The sequence below is a fragment of the Microtus ochrogaster genome, chromosome 5 (genome assembly GCF_000317375.1).
Source record: "Microtus ochrogaster isolate Prairie Vole_2 chromosome 5, MicOch1.0, whole genome shotgun sequence".
NCBI classification, from domain to species: Eukaryota; Metazoa; Chordata; class Mammalia; order Rodentia; family Cricetidae; genus Microtus; species Microtus ochrogaster.
Window position 1 is genome coordinate 12,886,337 of NC_022012.1, and position 13,812 is coordinate 12,900,148.

The 13,812-nt window shown below is 38.2% G+C and overlaps 1 protein-coding gene across 1 annotated transcript in view; it reads right to left on the reverse strand.

Moving 5' to 3' along the window:
- Window positions 1-8,583: 8,583 nt before the first annotated feature.
- The window catches only part of Naalad2 (N-acetylated alpha-linked acidic dipeptidase 2), a 46,865-nt gene continuing 41,636 nt past the window's right edge, over window positions 8,584-13,812 (reverse strand). The window contains exons 18-20 of the mRNA XM_026779286.1: window positions 12,947-13,028; window positions 11,755-11,847; window positions 8,584-9,119 (exon numbers count right to left, since the gene is read on the reverse strand). Of these exons, the coding sequence (XP_026635087.1) occupies window positions 8,930-9,119; window positions 11,755-11,847; window positions 12,947-13,028 (365 nt within the window). The 3' untranslated portion in view covers window positions 8,584-8,929. The remainder of the gene's footprint in view (window positions 9,120-11,754; window positions 11,848-12,946; window positions 13,029-13,812) is intronic.

The following is a 13,812-nucleotide window of genomic DNA, read 5'->3' on the forward strand; positions in this document are numbered from 1 at the left end:
TATTTTGAGTTCTGAGTTACTGCTTCTAACCCTTTTCTTAAAATGATTCTCTGGGAACGGGAGAAATAGTGTGCGGTGGTTAAGAGCACTTCAACTCCGCAGGAGCTGAGTTCACTTGCCAGCACCCATTGTGGGTAGCTTATAACCTGTAATTTCAACTCCATTGAATCTGTTGCCCTCTTCTGGCATCTGTGATGAGCACCCACAAACAAGCAGAATGAATGAATGAATAAGATTACTCTGAAAATTGCGTGCTGTATACACCCATAGTAAACTTTTAAAACTCTTAAAGATACTTGAGTATATATTGTTTTAGTTTTTTGGGTTTTTTTTTAATATTTATTTGTTTGTTTATTTATTTATTTATTTATTTATTTATTTATTTATTTTTGGTTTTTCGAGTCAGGGTTTCTCTGTGGCTTTGGAGCCTGTCCTGGAACTAGCTCTGTAGACCAGGCTGGTCTCGAACTCACAGAGATCCGCCTGCCTCTGCCTCCCAAGTGCTGGGATTAAAGGTGTGCGCCACCATCGCCCGGCTTGCTTTTGTTTTTTTAACTCTACTTTTTAAGTTTGAAAAGTAAGGATTGTTTTTTGCTGGGGTTTTGTTGCAGATTATCTTATTTGACTTTAATCTATAGTAATTTATCCAGTAATGCTCCATGGCTTTATTCTAAAGTATGAGCTATTAAGTTCAGCTTGTTATTTTGAGGTTTTTATTTTTTTTTTACTTTTTTTTTATTTTACTTTATTATGTTCGTTGGTGTGAAGGTGTCAGATCTCATGGAACTGCATTTTCAGACAGTCGTGAGCTGCCATGTGGGTGCTGTGAATCGAACCCCGGTCCTCTGGAAGAGCAGTCAGTGCTCTTAACCGCTGAGCCATCTCTCCAGCCCCTATTTTGAGGTTTTTATTGGCATGTCTGATTTCTTTCGTCAGTAGAAGGTTATGTTTTTCCCTGATTACTTGTCTCTTGATTTTACAACTACATTTCATCCCGCCTACATGGGCCTTTTAATCAAGGATAGATGCCTGTGCCCTTGGACGTGTAGCATTCATTATCCCTAAAACACCTAGCTTGCCAAGTTTCTCTGTATGAACTTTGTGCTTTGTTTTTTATTTTTTTGTGTCATTCTTAGATGTATGGAATTTCCTCAAGAATAGGTTTATAAAGACTATTTTCATGGATGGTCTTTAGACATTTTTAGGTCACTTAAAGATTTTGTATCAAAATAGCTTTAGTTGTTACTCCTTTTCCACTAAGCAGATATCCTATTGAAGTAATTAAATTATATAATTATCTTTTTAAAAAAGATTTTCCTAATTAGTCTAATGATTAAACATGAAAAAGGAAAACCTCCCAAAGCTTGAAGTACCAAATAAACAACAAAGATGTTGGATAAGTCTATTCCTGTTTTATGTTTTATTTGTTAATCTTTTTGCTGCCTGCATGTTGCTTTGGCTGCTTCTGCTTTTGCCAACTAATGGGAACCTATCTTCTGCTGCACTCACTATTTGGCATATTTGGGTAGCTGTAAGTGACTAGCATACACCAGTAATGGACTGGCATTGTTTTAAGAACATCCGTGCACGAAAACTTAACTGCTCATGGCTACTCTGTGAGGGATGTTGTTTTGTACTACAGGTAAGGAAAAGGATTCATGTCACTGGTTAAACTCTTTCAGAGTTGAAACCAGTAAGCTGTGGAATAAAGATGACACACTCAGACTTTGGGAATTTGTTCCCTGCGTCTGTGTCCAGACATACTCTGTATTATCAGCCAAATGGATAGGTTTTCTAAAATACTGCCACGTAGCATGGGAAACTGGTCGCTCTTAGCAAATGGTATGTTTTGTTAGAAAATAATTTCACAAAATATGTCATTTTTGCCTGGATGGCTTTGGTTGATAGTCTATTAAAAACTCATCGTTTGTGATTTGACAACTCTTAGAGTCTGTGGTTTCTCCAAACATGATTGAAGGAAATCGCAGAATCCTCAATGCAACAAATCCTAATAGTTTCCATAGCCATTCAGGTAGTGTTACATGCCTTGTAGATGTGAACGCTAGAACCTGCAGTCAAACACCAACAAACGTAGCTTTGCTTCCCTGTTAATGTAAGCTCGGTTGAAAACTGACAAATTTACAGAGTCTACAACTATTCCTGATATAGGGATAAGGGGTTAGCTACTAAACAGTTCAGGATCATTAGGCTTTTGTTTTCTGGTGGGCCAGTGGTAGTCAGAATACTATTTCTAGACTAGCTTGATCATCCCTCAACGAAAATTGGTTAGAAATGCGAGTGCTTGGTCCCCAGCTCTAAATACTGAGTTAGAAAATTGAAATGGAATCTAAAGCTGCAAAGTAATTTCCAGGTATAACAATTTTTTGATTTTTTTTTAAATTTGTCTTTGTGCCTAATGATAGCTTTGTGTATAAAATATGTATTAATCACGTCAAGGAAGTAAGCATTTCCATCTCTTCAGCCACTAAGTCACCTTTGTGTGGCAGGACTTTAAGTTCTCTTTGGCCATTTTGAAATACACCATGTGTTGTGAGATGCTTGCAAGCTCAAAGTTGAGTTCCTTTCCCACTTTTTTTCATATGAACAATACAGCTTACATGTTAGATCAGTTTGATACAGGCATTTGGAGGTGGGAAAAAGAAGGCCCAAATAGATCAGGAAAAAATTAACAAACTATGATACTGAATTGGGGACAAGAAAGTACACATTTTGAATAGCTCCTAGGTTTGAGTATAGAGGGACAGTCCAAAGGAGGCAGACAACAGATTTTGGAAGTAATTGATTCTCAAAGAGACTGCTGAGTCACAAATGAAGTTGCCTGGCCTCTAAGGAAACTCTGAGTAAATCAGCAGTATGTAAGATTATGCAACTTGATACAGCGATGATAGTATTCTGACCACATTTGACCGCACCTTTTTCATTCAGAGAAAAGTTAGAAACACTTGGCACAGATGGTGCAGACACAACATAAATGAGTCCAGTAAGTGGTTCATTTACATTAGCATACCACATGTTTGAAGGCCACCACCAAGCCTTCTATAATGTGCCTCCCAGAGGAGACTTCTAAGGAGGAAAAATGAAGATTGAGTGAACAAACCCACACAAGCCAGTGAGTGTGCACTTCAGGCCTTGACTCGGTGTCATTGATGAACATACAATACATTCATTCTTAAGGGAGAGAAAAATGAAAGTTTGTGTCAAATTCCACAAGTTGGTTGTAATAAATTGATAAAAATTACAAGATATTTTTGTAAGACTTTAGTTTTCTGGTAATCTTAAAGTCAGATACAAACAGATCCCAAGCTATGTGCTTCCTACTAGAAGCCATATTGGCCACTTTGGATACCTTAAAATTTCTTGTCTTGCTTCTCAGCAAGAAGAGATAGCACAGGAAGGTGTCATCTTTAAAAGGCAGGAAGTCTTTCTAAAGCAGTGAAATAAGAGGAAATCAGGATTGAAAGGTGGGTAATGGAATTCAGATCTGTTTCTTCAGGCATTAGAGCACATTTGAGACGTGTTGATTGTGGCTTCCATTTAGGAATTAAGTTATTTGAAACTGCACAAACCAAGTGGTTATTCAGTTAGTTTGTATCAAACACTGACAAGTATTTTATGGTAGCTTTATTTTTGAGGACCTCCCCATGATTAGACAATTGTTATCATCCGTATTCACAGGCAAAATCTGTAATTTTTCTAAGGTCACAGATGGAATAAGTGCAATTCAATTTTAGCAGGGGGGCTCTGCCTCCAAAGTTCTTAAATTTAACCATGACCCTAAAGATAGCATTCAAGAGCTGGAGAGATGGCTCAGTTCTGAGTTCAATTCCCACCAACCACGTGGTGGCTCACAACCATCTACAGTGGGATCTGATGCCCTCTTCTGGAATAAAAGTACACATGCATTTGAAGCACTCATATTCTTAAAAAAATTAAAGAAATCTGAAAAGATAGCATTCAAAATTGAAATTATTACATTTCTGTCTTACATCAAATGGTTGAATTATCATTAAATCACAATGCAGTAGTTGCATGGCAGCAGTTTTAATTGTCAATTGTCATGGCCTGGACTCACTTGAGGAGAGTCTTATGAGCGATTGTCTAGCTTGTTAACGAGTGGGCATGTCTTTAGAGAAATATTGATTATGTTAGTTGAGGTGGGAAGACCCTGCCTGGGATGCTGGACTGTAGAGTGAGCTGTGTACCAGCTTGCATGCATTACTTGCTGTTTGCTTTTGACACAGTGAGGCTGGGCTCCTCTGTCACTGAACTTCCCCATAGTGATAGTGATTGACTGACCTGGAACCCTGAGCCGGAATGAGCCTCTTAGCTCTGAGTTGTTTTGTCAGGGTATTTGATCGTAGCTTCAAGAGAGGACTCTAAGACATAGAAGTCTGTTGCTGTACTGTTTCAGTGAGTACCTTAGGGCAGTTGACAGAATCTGGACAGATGTAAAAAGGTCCTTGCTTTTTAGTTTGTCCCCTGCAGTTTTAAAGGCTTTTGTGTGTACATAACCTTGGCCTGTGATCATCCAGACTGGAATGTTTTTCTACATCTGTTAGGTGTGGGTGAGTAGAAGTCCATGTTTCTATTCTGTCACAGCAGGGCACTTAAGTTGAATGGTAGTGTATCAGGCAACATCACTTGTTTTTTAGTCATATGAATAAGTTCATATTTGTAGAAAGTTAACAAAAATAGCCCATCGCAGGGAAGAACATTTTCTTACAGCAGGGCAAAGCCTGATCCAACAGTTTTATACTGTGTAGTAAATTGTCCCAACAGGTTTCTCAAGGGTTTTTCTTTTTAACTTAAATATATGGATGTACAACTTTATTGTCGGAAGAGAACATCTAAGCTACCATGTGGTTCCTGGGAATTGAACTCAGGACCTCTGGAAGAGCAGCCAGTCCTCTTAACTGCTGAGCCATGTTTCCATCTCAGGTTTATCTTTTGACCTGTCCAGTGACTGATAGGCCCATTTGGATTACCTCTTAAAGGAAAGGTCAGTGATAAGTTTGTTCTTTGCCAAAAAGCCAGAACCAGAAATAAGACTCTGGTCCTTTCTTTGAGAATTTCGTGCATGAGTATAATGTGTTTTGATCATGTACACACACGCACACACACACACACACACACACACACACACACACACACACCTGATCTCCCCACCCCACAATCTCTCTACCACTGTTTCCTCTCAGTTTCATGTTTTGGGGTTTGTTTCCTGTGTGAACATTTGTGTGTGTGTGTGTTTCTTAAACACACCAAGCTCACTTAATACAGTTGCGGTGTACGGCATGTGTGTGTATAGGGCCATCAACTGGAGATGGGTAGCCTCAGTGTTGTATTAAAGAAAACTGCCCTCACCCCTCACCTCCCTTCAGCGATCATCAGTTGCCAATAGCTTCTCAACTAAGCATGGGGCTTCTTGTTGGGTCTTATTCTTTTGGGGGGGGAATTTAAGAGCTGACTAAAAATTAAAGAATTTTAAAAAAAAATATGTAAAGAGAACCCTATTTGGGATCCTAGAAAGTTGTCTCAGATGTTAAGAGCGCACTGCTCTTCCAAAGAACCATGATTTGATCACTTGATCCCAAACATCATGTAGCAGCTCACAACCCTCTAATCCAGCTCCAGGCGATCCAGAGCTCTCTTCTGACCTCAGTGGGCAGGAGGCACACATGTAGTGCACACCTGCATGCAAAACATCCATTTACGTAACTAAAATTTAAACTTAGAAAATAGTCATGGATTACCAGGGGAAATCCTTATCCTTCTTTAATTCTTCCTTTTCATACTGTATTTTAAACTTCAGGAGAGAGGCCTTGTGATACCTCTCCTTTGCAATTACTGTTTCTCATTTGTCCAAAGCTGATTATGATGAAGTGGTCCATCTTGGATTTACTGTCAGGCCACAACCTTAACTTTAAACTAGTTTACTAACAGTTTCACATATTCCCCAGAGTCAACATGCAGATCACAGTGCATACAGCATAGTGTTCTATTCTCTCTTCAGTGATAAACAAAATTTAGGAATAATAAGCTGGAAATTTTCCTATTTATCCCAAATTCATTGTTAATCATAGGTGCTATTTGGCGGCCATAGTTTTCAAAAAAGCAACTAGCAGGAGTAATTCTTAGAAATCCTGTTATCACCTTTAGAAGTGATTTAGAAATAATGTATACTATGGCTGTGAGTTTAGAAATACATAATGTTTCATTCGCTTGGGTAGTTGGGAAGAATGAGCCACAAAAGTAGGGCTGAAAACAGCTCACTGCATCCTGCTTTAGCTGGAGTAGTTGCAGAGACCTCTGCTTAGGTGAAGTCTCATTTTTTTTTTTATAACCTTCCAAACACAAGGATTTGAGGAGAAGCCATCGTGAGGCAAAACTGGGATTTATTAAGGTGAGATCTTAACACAGATTTAAACATAAGTGGTCGCTGCTCGGGTCACACCCATCTAGAGGTGTCTCTCCACTTAAAGCTGACTGCTTATGCTGCTATAGGGAGCTGACTGAGTTTTATAGTTTTCACGTCTAAGGAGTTTACCACTCTGCCCACATCACCAGACTAGGAAACTGACAACTACTCCCTGACTCTAATTCTCGCTTCCCCAAAGAAAGTTTATCAGGCTACTGGTGACACAGCCCTCCTTGAAGGGCTACCTTAAGGATAGAAATCATGCCCTTACCCCTTCTTTGACCACTAGAAAATCAGAGCCTATGGCCTTCTTATCAACTCCAAGACATAGAAGAGCTCTGCTTTGTCGTGCAGGCCTGAACTCATTGAATCCCCAGGCAGGTATCTGTTCGATGGCGTTAATAACTTTTCTAATAACTCTCTTACCCAAAAGGACAGTAAGTAGTCTGCTTCAGTGTCTGTCTTGAACTACAAACTGGAAGAAAGGATGGAACACACCCAAGCGTGGGTGAGGGCTCCACAGCGTTAGCTAAGTAGTGCTTAGCATCTTAACAAACAGCCTGTTAGATTTGGGTGGCTTCTGAAGTTACATTGTATAAACTCAAGAAACCTGTGTCCTTGTTCTCCTTTTTGCCTTTCAATTTCTGTAGCGAATACTAGGTGGTCCTAAGGATGTGCTAAACAAGATTATAGGCTAATATAACAAAACCAGAGGTCACCAGGATTTTAGAAATCACACTAAGGTTTAAATGTTTTTACTGTAAACAAAGTTTATGATAGTCTTGTGAGATCCTTGGAATATTGTAGGCTTGTAAGTGGGAGAGTAACAAACCCAGACTCTGAAGTCATTTATTCTCAGCCTAAACTGAAGCATAACTCATTACCATTTTAAAATTCTTAATTAAAATACTTCTATAGAAAAATATCCATGTAAGCAATCTTCACAGCAAATTTTAAGTGTATTGTTGAAAATCTTCAAAACTTCACCCAGTGTCTTGCCAAGATCTGAGTTTATTGGGATTGTGGGGGGGTCACAGGAGAAGGTAAAAGGGGAGAAGGGAGGAAGGGAGGGGAGTGGAGAAAAATGTATACCTCAGTAAAAACAAAAATTAATTAAAAAAAACTTCAACCACACTCTTATGTAAGGGATTCCCTCCTCTGTGCCTCACAAATACATAGGTTGGGGTTGTCTAACACCCCACTCATTGAATTAAACAATCTTGTTGGCCAGGATGGAAGAGTAGTGGGATCTACTACTCTCCTGTGGTCAAACTGAGCTTTGGCTTACTATTTTAGTGTGCTTATAATGTTAATTTTTAAAAAATAACTTTTTATGCCTTGATAATTTTTATATATATATATAATATATTTTGAACATATTCACCCTAAATTCCTTATCACTTTCACTTTCCCTTCAGAACTATCTTCCCAACACCTTCTGTAAACAGAAGTTTCTGTCCGCCTTCTTCCGCAGCCATTTAGTCCCAAATAAACACACACAGGCTTATATTGCTCAGACTTATTACTAAGTAGCTCTTACAACCTAAATTAACTAATAATTCTTATCTATGTTTATCCAAGTGGCTTGGTACCTTTTCTCAATAAGGCATTCTTATCTTGCTTCCTCTGCACCTACTTCCAACTGTGTCTCTGCCTTTCTTCCTCCCAGCCTTCTAGTCTGGTCACCCCACCTGGCTTCTGGCCAATCATAGTTTTATTAAACCAACACAAATGACAAGTCATTATAGTGTACAAGAGCATAAGCACAGAAGCCTACTATTTTCATGTCTTTTTTTTTCAATATACGCAGTTTAATTAGGTTCACTTGCATATGAGTGCCTATGGGTCTGTTTACTGGGCCATGGGCAACTTACCAGTGGCTACAGCCTGAAAACCCAGCTTCCCCTCTACTAAGTATTAACTGCCAGTAGTTTTTTCTTTTCAGATGGACCTCATGAGTCCCTCCCCTATCTGTTCTGGACTTCTGTGCTTGATCTGTGTAGATAACGTACCCTTGCTGCACATTCCTGTGTACACCAGTAATGTCCAGAAGACCATTTCCTAGCATGCCTTCCCATCCTCAGCTCATATATTCTGTCCACACCCTCACCTTTGATGCTCCCGAAGGTTAAGGGAAAGGACTGTTCTAAAGTTTTATTTTCAATTATTTGGCGAAGTGGTTAAATAATCAAGCTTACTTAATGTGTGAGTGTATATGTACTTGTACATATTCATGCATGTGTGTGTAGTACTGAGGGAAAAAACTTGGTTCTTGAAAAAACGAGGCAAGAGTCCTACCATTGAGCCAAGTCTGCATCTTTTCTTACTGAATGAAACTTCAGTGGCATTTACTTGAATCACCAGAGAAAAAGACATTTTGTCTTCAGACTCTCAGCAGCCTCTACCAGTAAGTCCATATGAGCAAGACTCTGATGGTTTGACTCTCAAACACTGCAGTACTTCTAGTGATGAAGCTACTTGACGAAAACTTCATAACACATCTGTCAGGGTCCCTGCTGCTGCTTGAACTGTGAAAGCTGCAATAGAAATATGTTTCTTCACTTCTGCCCAGGCCAAGTGAGGGTCTGCTCTATTTTCAATATCAAACATGGCATCATAAATCCCAGGGAATGATTCTCCAGCATATTTGTTGTGGCTACTTGGTGCGAAGATGATGTGCCTAAACAAAAAAATTGATTACTTTTATAACAAATGAAAAATTACAGGTGTCATAGCTACATTTATCTAAGAAGTTGTTGGGCAAAGTATAAGTATACAATATGTCATACAGCCCTTCTACAAGATCTTTACAATAACACAGTAGCATTATTCTAGAATACTGCAGCTGGCTAAAACAACAATATGAACTACTTTGGTATCTACATATTCAATCAACAGTTTAAAAATATATTCTTAACATATAGCATGGTAGCTTTGGAGGACGTTTTGACATATTCTCATCAAACTTTAAAATGTGTTGTCTTTTTTGGCCCTAAATACCAGGTCCTGATTATAGAGATACTAATATTTATAAATGCTCAAATAGAACACAAGTACACCTTATAGAAGTGTATTTCATAATGGGTGGGAGAAGCTCATCTAACAAATCTCAATAATAAGGCATTAATTCTATAAATGAAAGCCAAACACTGAAATACTATGTGGGGGATTAAAGTGCTAAGATCTTCCATGCTGACATCAACAAATGAATTCTTGATAATAAAAAAAAAGAAAAAAAGTAAAATAATGTATGGCTCCATTTATATATTGAAAAAAACTATGTATATATAAATACACACATTTACATGCAAATATAGTACATGAATATAGTAAGCAAACTTACCCATAAGTATGTGTGTGTACAGTTACATTTAAACATGCATATAAAGTACATATTTATATATACATACATATACATTACATAAGTGTGGTATCAGTTCACACAATGTTGAGTTCCCCTGAAGAGATTAGCAGAACTATATGTACAAGTGAGGAGGAAACTGATAAAATAGAACTGTCTCTAGATTCCATACTTCACAGTCTGAAAAAGTGCAGATGTTTTCATTATAAAAAGTGGTTCTAAAGGATCTAAAGAACTAGTAATTGTCAAGTTGGGAGCATAGGCCCCAGCCCCTCCCATCTATCCCAGCCCGCCAGGCCTGGTCTGGACTCCAAATCCCAGCAGGCCAGGTCCTAACCTCTCCCTGGGGGTGGAGTCAGGAGCACTTTTCCCCAGGGTATTTAAGTGATCTCCAGAAAGAGGAACAAGTGGTCTGCCTTTCTTCCTCCTGGAGGTCGCATTCAAGCGGCTTTCAGGTGCCCCCTCGGGGGGCCACCCAGAGCACAGACCTCCTATTAAACCTGGATATTTCTTAATTTGGCTTGTTTTCATTCAGCTTGATTGGGAATTTTGCGTCAGCAGGGAGCTCGCGTTAGGAAACTTCCTAACAATAACTTTCGAGAAAATACTAAAATAGTGGATGTTTCTTGTTATATATGCATACATATTCATAACTACTATCTCCAATTTATATCTATAAATAAACATTTATAAATACAGCTCACACCCCAGAGTGCCTCCGGCTCCTAGCTCAATCTTCAGAAGCCTTAAATCTACAGGCCTCAATGGTAAACAGCTAAAATCTCCATTTGCAGCTGAGAAACCAAAGGTCACAGTGGAAGGTCCCAGCTCTAAAAGTTCTATTTATATCATTTGGCTGTTAGTCCTAACCACTAACATTTAGAAAGGTGATCTCTAGCTTTGTAAAGTAGCATTTATTAAGTTAATTCAGACAGGCAAATCCTAGAGGCATGCTATGGAAGAGCACTGAAACCCCAAAACTGCACCCAGTCCTACTTTGCATGACCATGAGTGAAGATTTTTCGAACTTTAAATGTTAGACCCATCTTAGTTTCCATTAAGGCAGCATTTTAAGTAGTTTTTACATTTATTTACATTGTTATGTGCATAAATGCTTTGCCTGGGTATGTGTACTGCATGCATGCCTAGTGCCTCCAGAGTTCAGAAGAGACTGAGTTGCAGATGGTTGTGAGCCATCACATAGGTGCTGAGAATCAAGTGCCCTTAATCACTAAGCCATCCCTCCAGTCATAAGGACCTTAAGAAAATAAACTGGGGGAGGGGGAGGTGATAGCTTTAAGATACTAAAAGAAAATATGATATAGATACAAAACAAAAAAATAACCTGAAACAAAACAATATTTCTTTCAAGAGACATGACAACTATCTTCACAACTTAAATCATTGTATGGAATGAGACTAAATAAAATAAATGTAATATAAACGTAATAAAATAAACTTGTTTTACTTGGGAAAAAAGATCAGGTTAGATGAAAACATTATGCAGGATAAAAGATTTGAGATCTTTATGAAAGAAATTTTCTAATAATTACTCCTTCAAATAATACAATGGCCTTTTTTAGGGACCAGTAAGGTCTCCATCACGAGTCTGAAGCAGACTGAATATTTAACTACCTGAAAGCATACAGGAAGGATTCACCAGACTTGGACTGCATGTGTGCTAAGGTTCCTTTCGAACTCTGTGGCTGGAATATTGTGTTAAAGATCTTTCTCAGTTTGGCCCACAGTGAATTGATATGATAAGTATTTCTCCAATACTACACATTATACCATTACTGGATACATAATTGTACTCATATTACATTTAACATTTATATTACATTAATATGTTTCATACTACTATGATGGCATTTATTTAAATCATCTTTGATATACTTCTTTGACTATAGTGAGGTGTTTGGTGCCCTCTGTAGAACACACGCCTTCCTCTTACCTGTAGAACCGCCTCCCAGGTAAACCAAGAGGATCTATGAATGCTCTTTCCAGAAGCATCAGTTGGTCATTCACAATTCTCACTGCAATAGGACTTGGAGAATAAGAAACACATCATTAAAATCTCTATTAGCAGGCCATAATTCAACTAATATTAAATAAAGATAATGCATGGGAAGATAAAATAATCAGTAGACCATTAGGAGAAATAATGTTGACATGGTAACATGTCACACAGCAAGCAACATGTAACAGCAGGATCATCTTAGCATTTACAACAGACACAGAATGCTATTGAGATTGTTTTGTTTTTCAAGGCCACAAAGTGGTCAAAAAGAAATGAAAGCTATTCTTTATTTCTCTGTAGGCTAACCAGACCCCCCAGAAAGATGGAGGAAACTGCCAAGTCATTCCTAATGACTCACACAGTCCTACTCCGGAGGAGAGAAATAGAATAAAGATGAGCAACAACACAGAGTAAAGGTTTCTGAAATCTGTGAGAAAGGGAGGACAGTTGCCATGGTGAGCAGGTGGTCCTTTCCCATTCACAACCCTTACACTGCTTCTGCATAGTTAACCTACGTACATCTTTGGGCTCTCCCACAATCCAAGGGTCAAGAGAGCCTCCTCAAAATGACTGATGCAGCTTGCTGTTTAAGTATGAAAAAATAAACTATACTTGGTGCAATTCATATTTATTGTATAATGTTTTAATATAATATAAAAATTATTTTCTACCTAAAAGTGGCAATAACAAAAAAATTCCAGAAAAAAATCTATACAAAAGAAGTGGTTGATGGGTGACTAGGTATTGAGAAGAACTATACAGAAATACATTCAAAGCACCAGAGTTTATAGTTATAAATTACCAACTGTAACTCTCATCACACAGATTGAACTTTGCATTAGTGTAAATTAAAAAAACAGAACTCTGAGAGCCCTAGTTATTACAAAGAAGAGGCCATGAATGTGAGAATGGAGCTAGGGAAGGGAACAACAGAGGGCTTAAGTGAGTGGTTGGAAATGACATATTAGAGAAAAGACAACTCTAAGCATGTCTTTCTGGGTTCTAAGAAGCTGGTGAATCTTGCTGATGCTGCTGTCTTGCAGACCATGGCTTAAGCAGCAATGGCTTTGCATTCTGCACACACGAAGACAGTCTGCCCTTTTGAGAGTAGGCAGCTGAAACTTACTTAGTAAGATCAACTTTTGTGAGTCTTCTATGAAAGTCTGAAGCAGCCTCTGAAAAGTTTGTCACAGCAGAAAATAAGGAATCTTTTTTAAAAATAGAAAAGTAAAAGAATTTAGTTAGTAGTTCACATTTCAGAGGTTCACATTTCCGCCCTCTCCCTGATAGGACCAAACAATGGAAACCCTTTGTTCTAGGGACCCTTCTTGTGGACTCATGAAAAGGATTGGGCAAAAAGATGGGAATTTGAAATATAGTCAAATTGTGTTATTTTGTTGTTTTTTGTTTTTAGTTTGCGTGCGTGTGTGTGTGTGTGTATGTGTGTGTGTGTGTGTGTGTGTGTGTACTTGTGTCCTGGTATCCATGGAGATCAGAAGAGGGAGTAATTTTTTGGAGCTAGAATTACAGCTCATGACATTGGTCCTCATGACATGGTGAGTCTTGAGAACTGAACTCCTGTTCTCATGATAGACCAGAAAGTGCTTTTAATCACTGAGCATCTCTACAACATTCCCCTAATTTGGTTCTTGAGAGAATTCCTTTCACAAGTAAAGAAACAAATAATACCGCAATCAGTTACTTACCCACACTCTAGCATTCTTTAATTGAATATATTTATTGGAACAATTAGCAATTATGATATGTTAGCGACTGGATATATGTATAAATATGATATTATCTGTCATTATTACAGGATTAAAACAATATCGATTCTTATTTTTCAAATAATGATATATTAACATCTTTTTTTTCTTTTTTCTTTTTCTTTTTTTTTTTTTGAGACAGGGTTTCTCTGTGGTTTTGGAGCCTGTCCTGGAACTAGCTCTTGTAGACCAGGCTGGTCTCGAACTCACAGAGATCCGCCTGCCT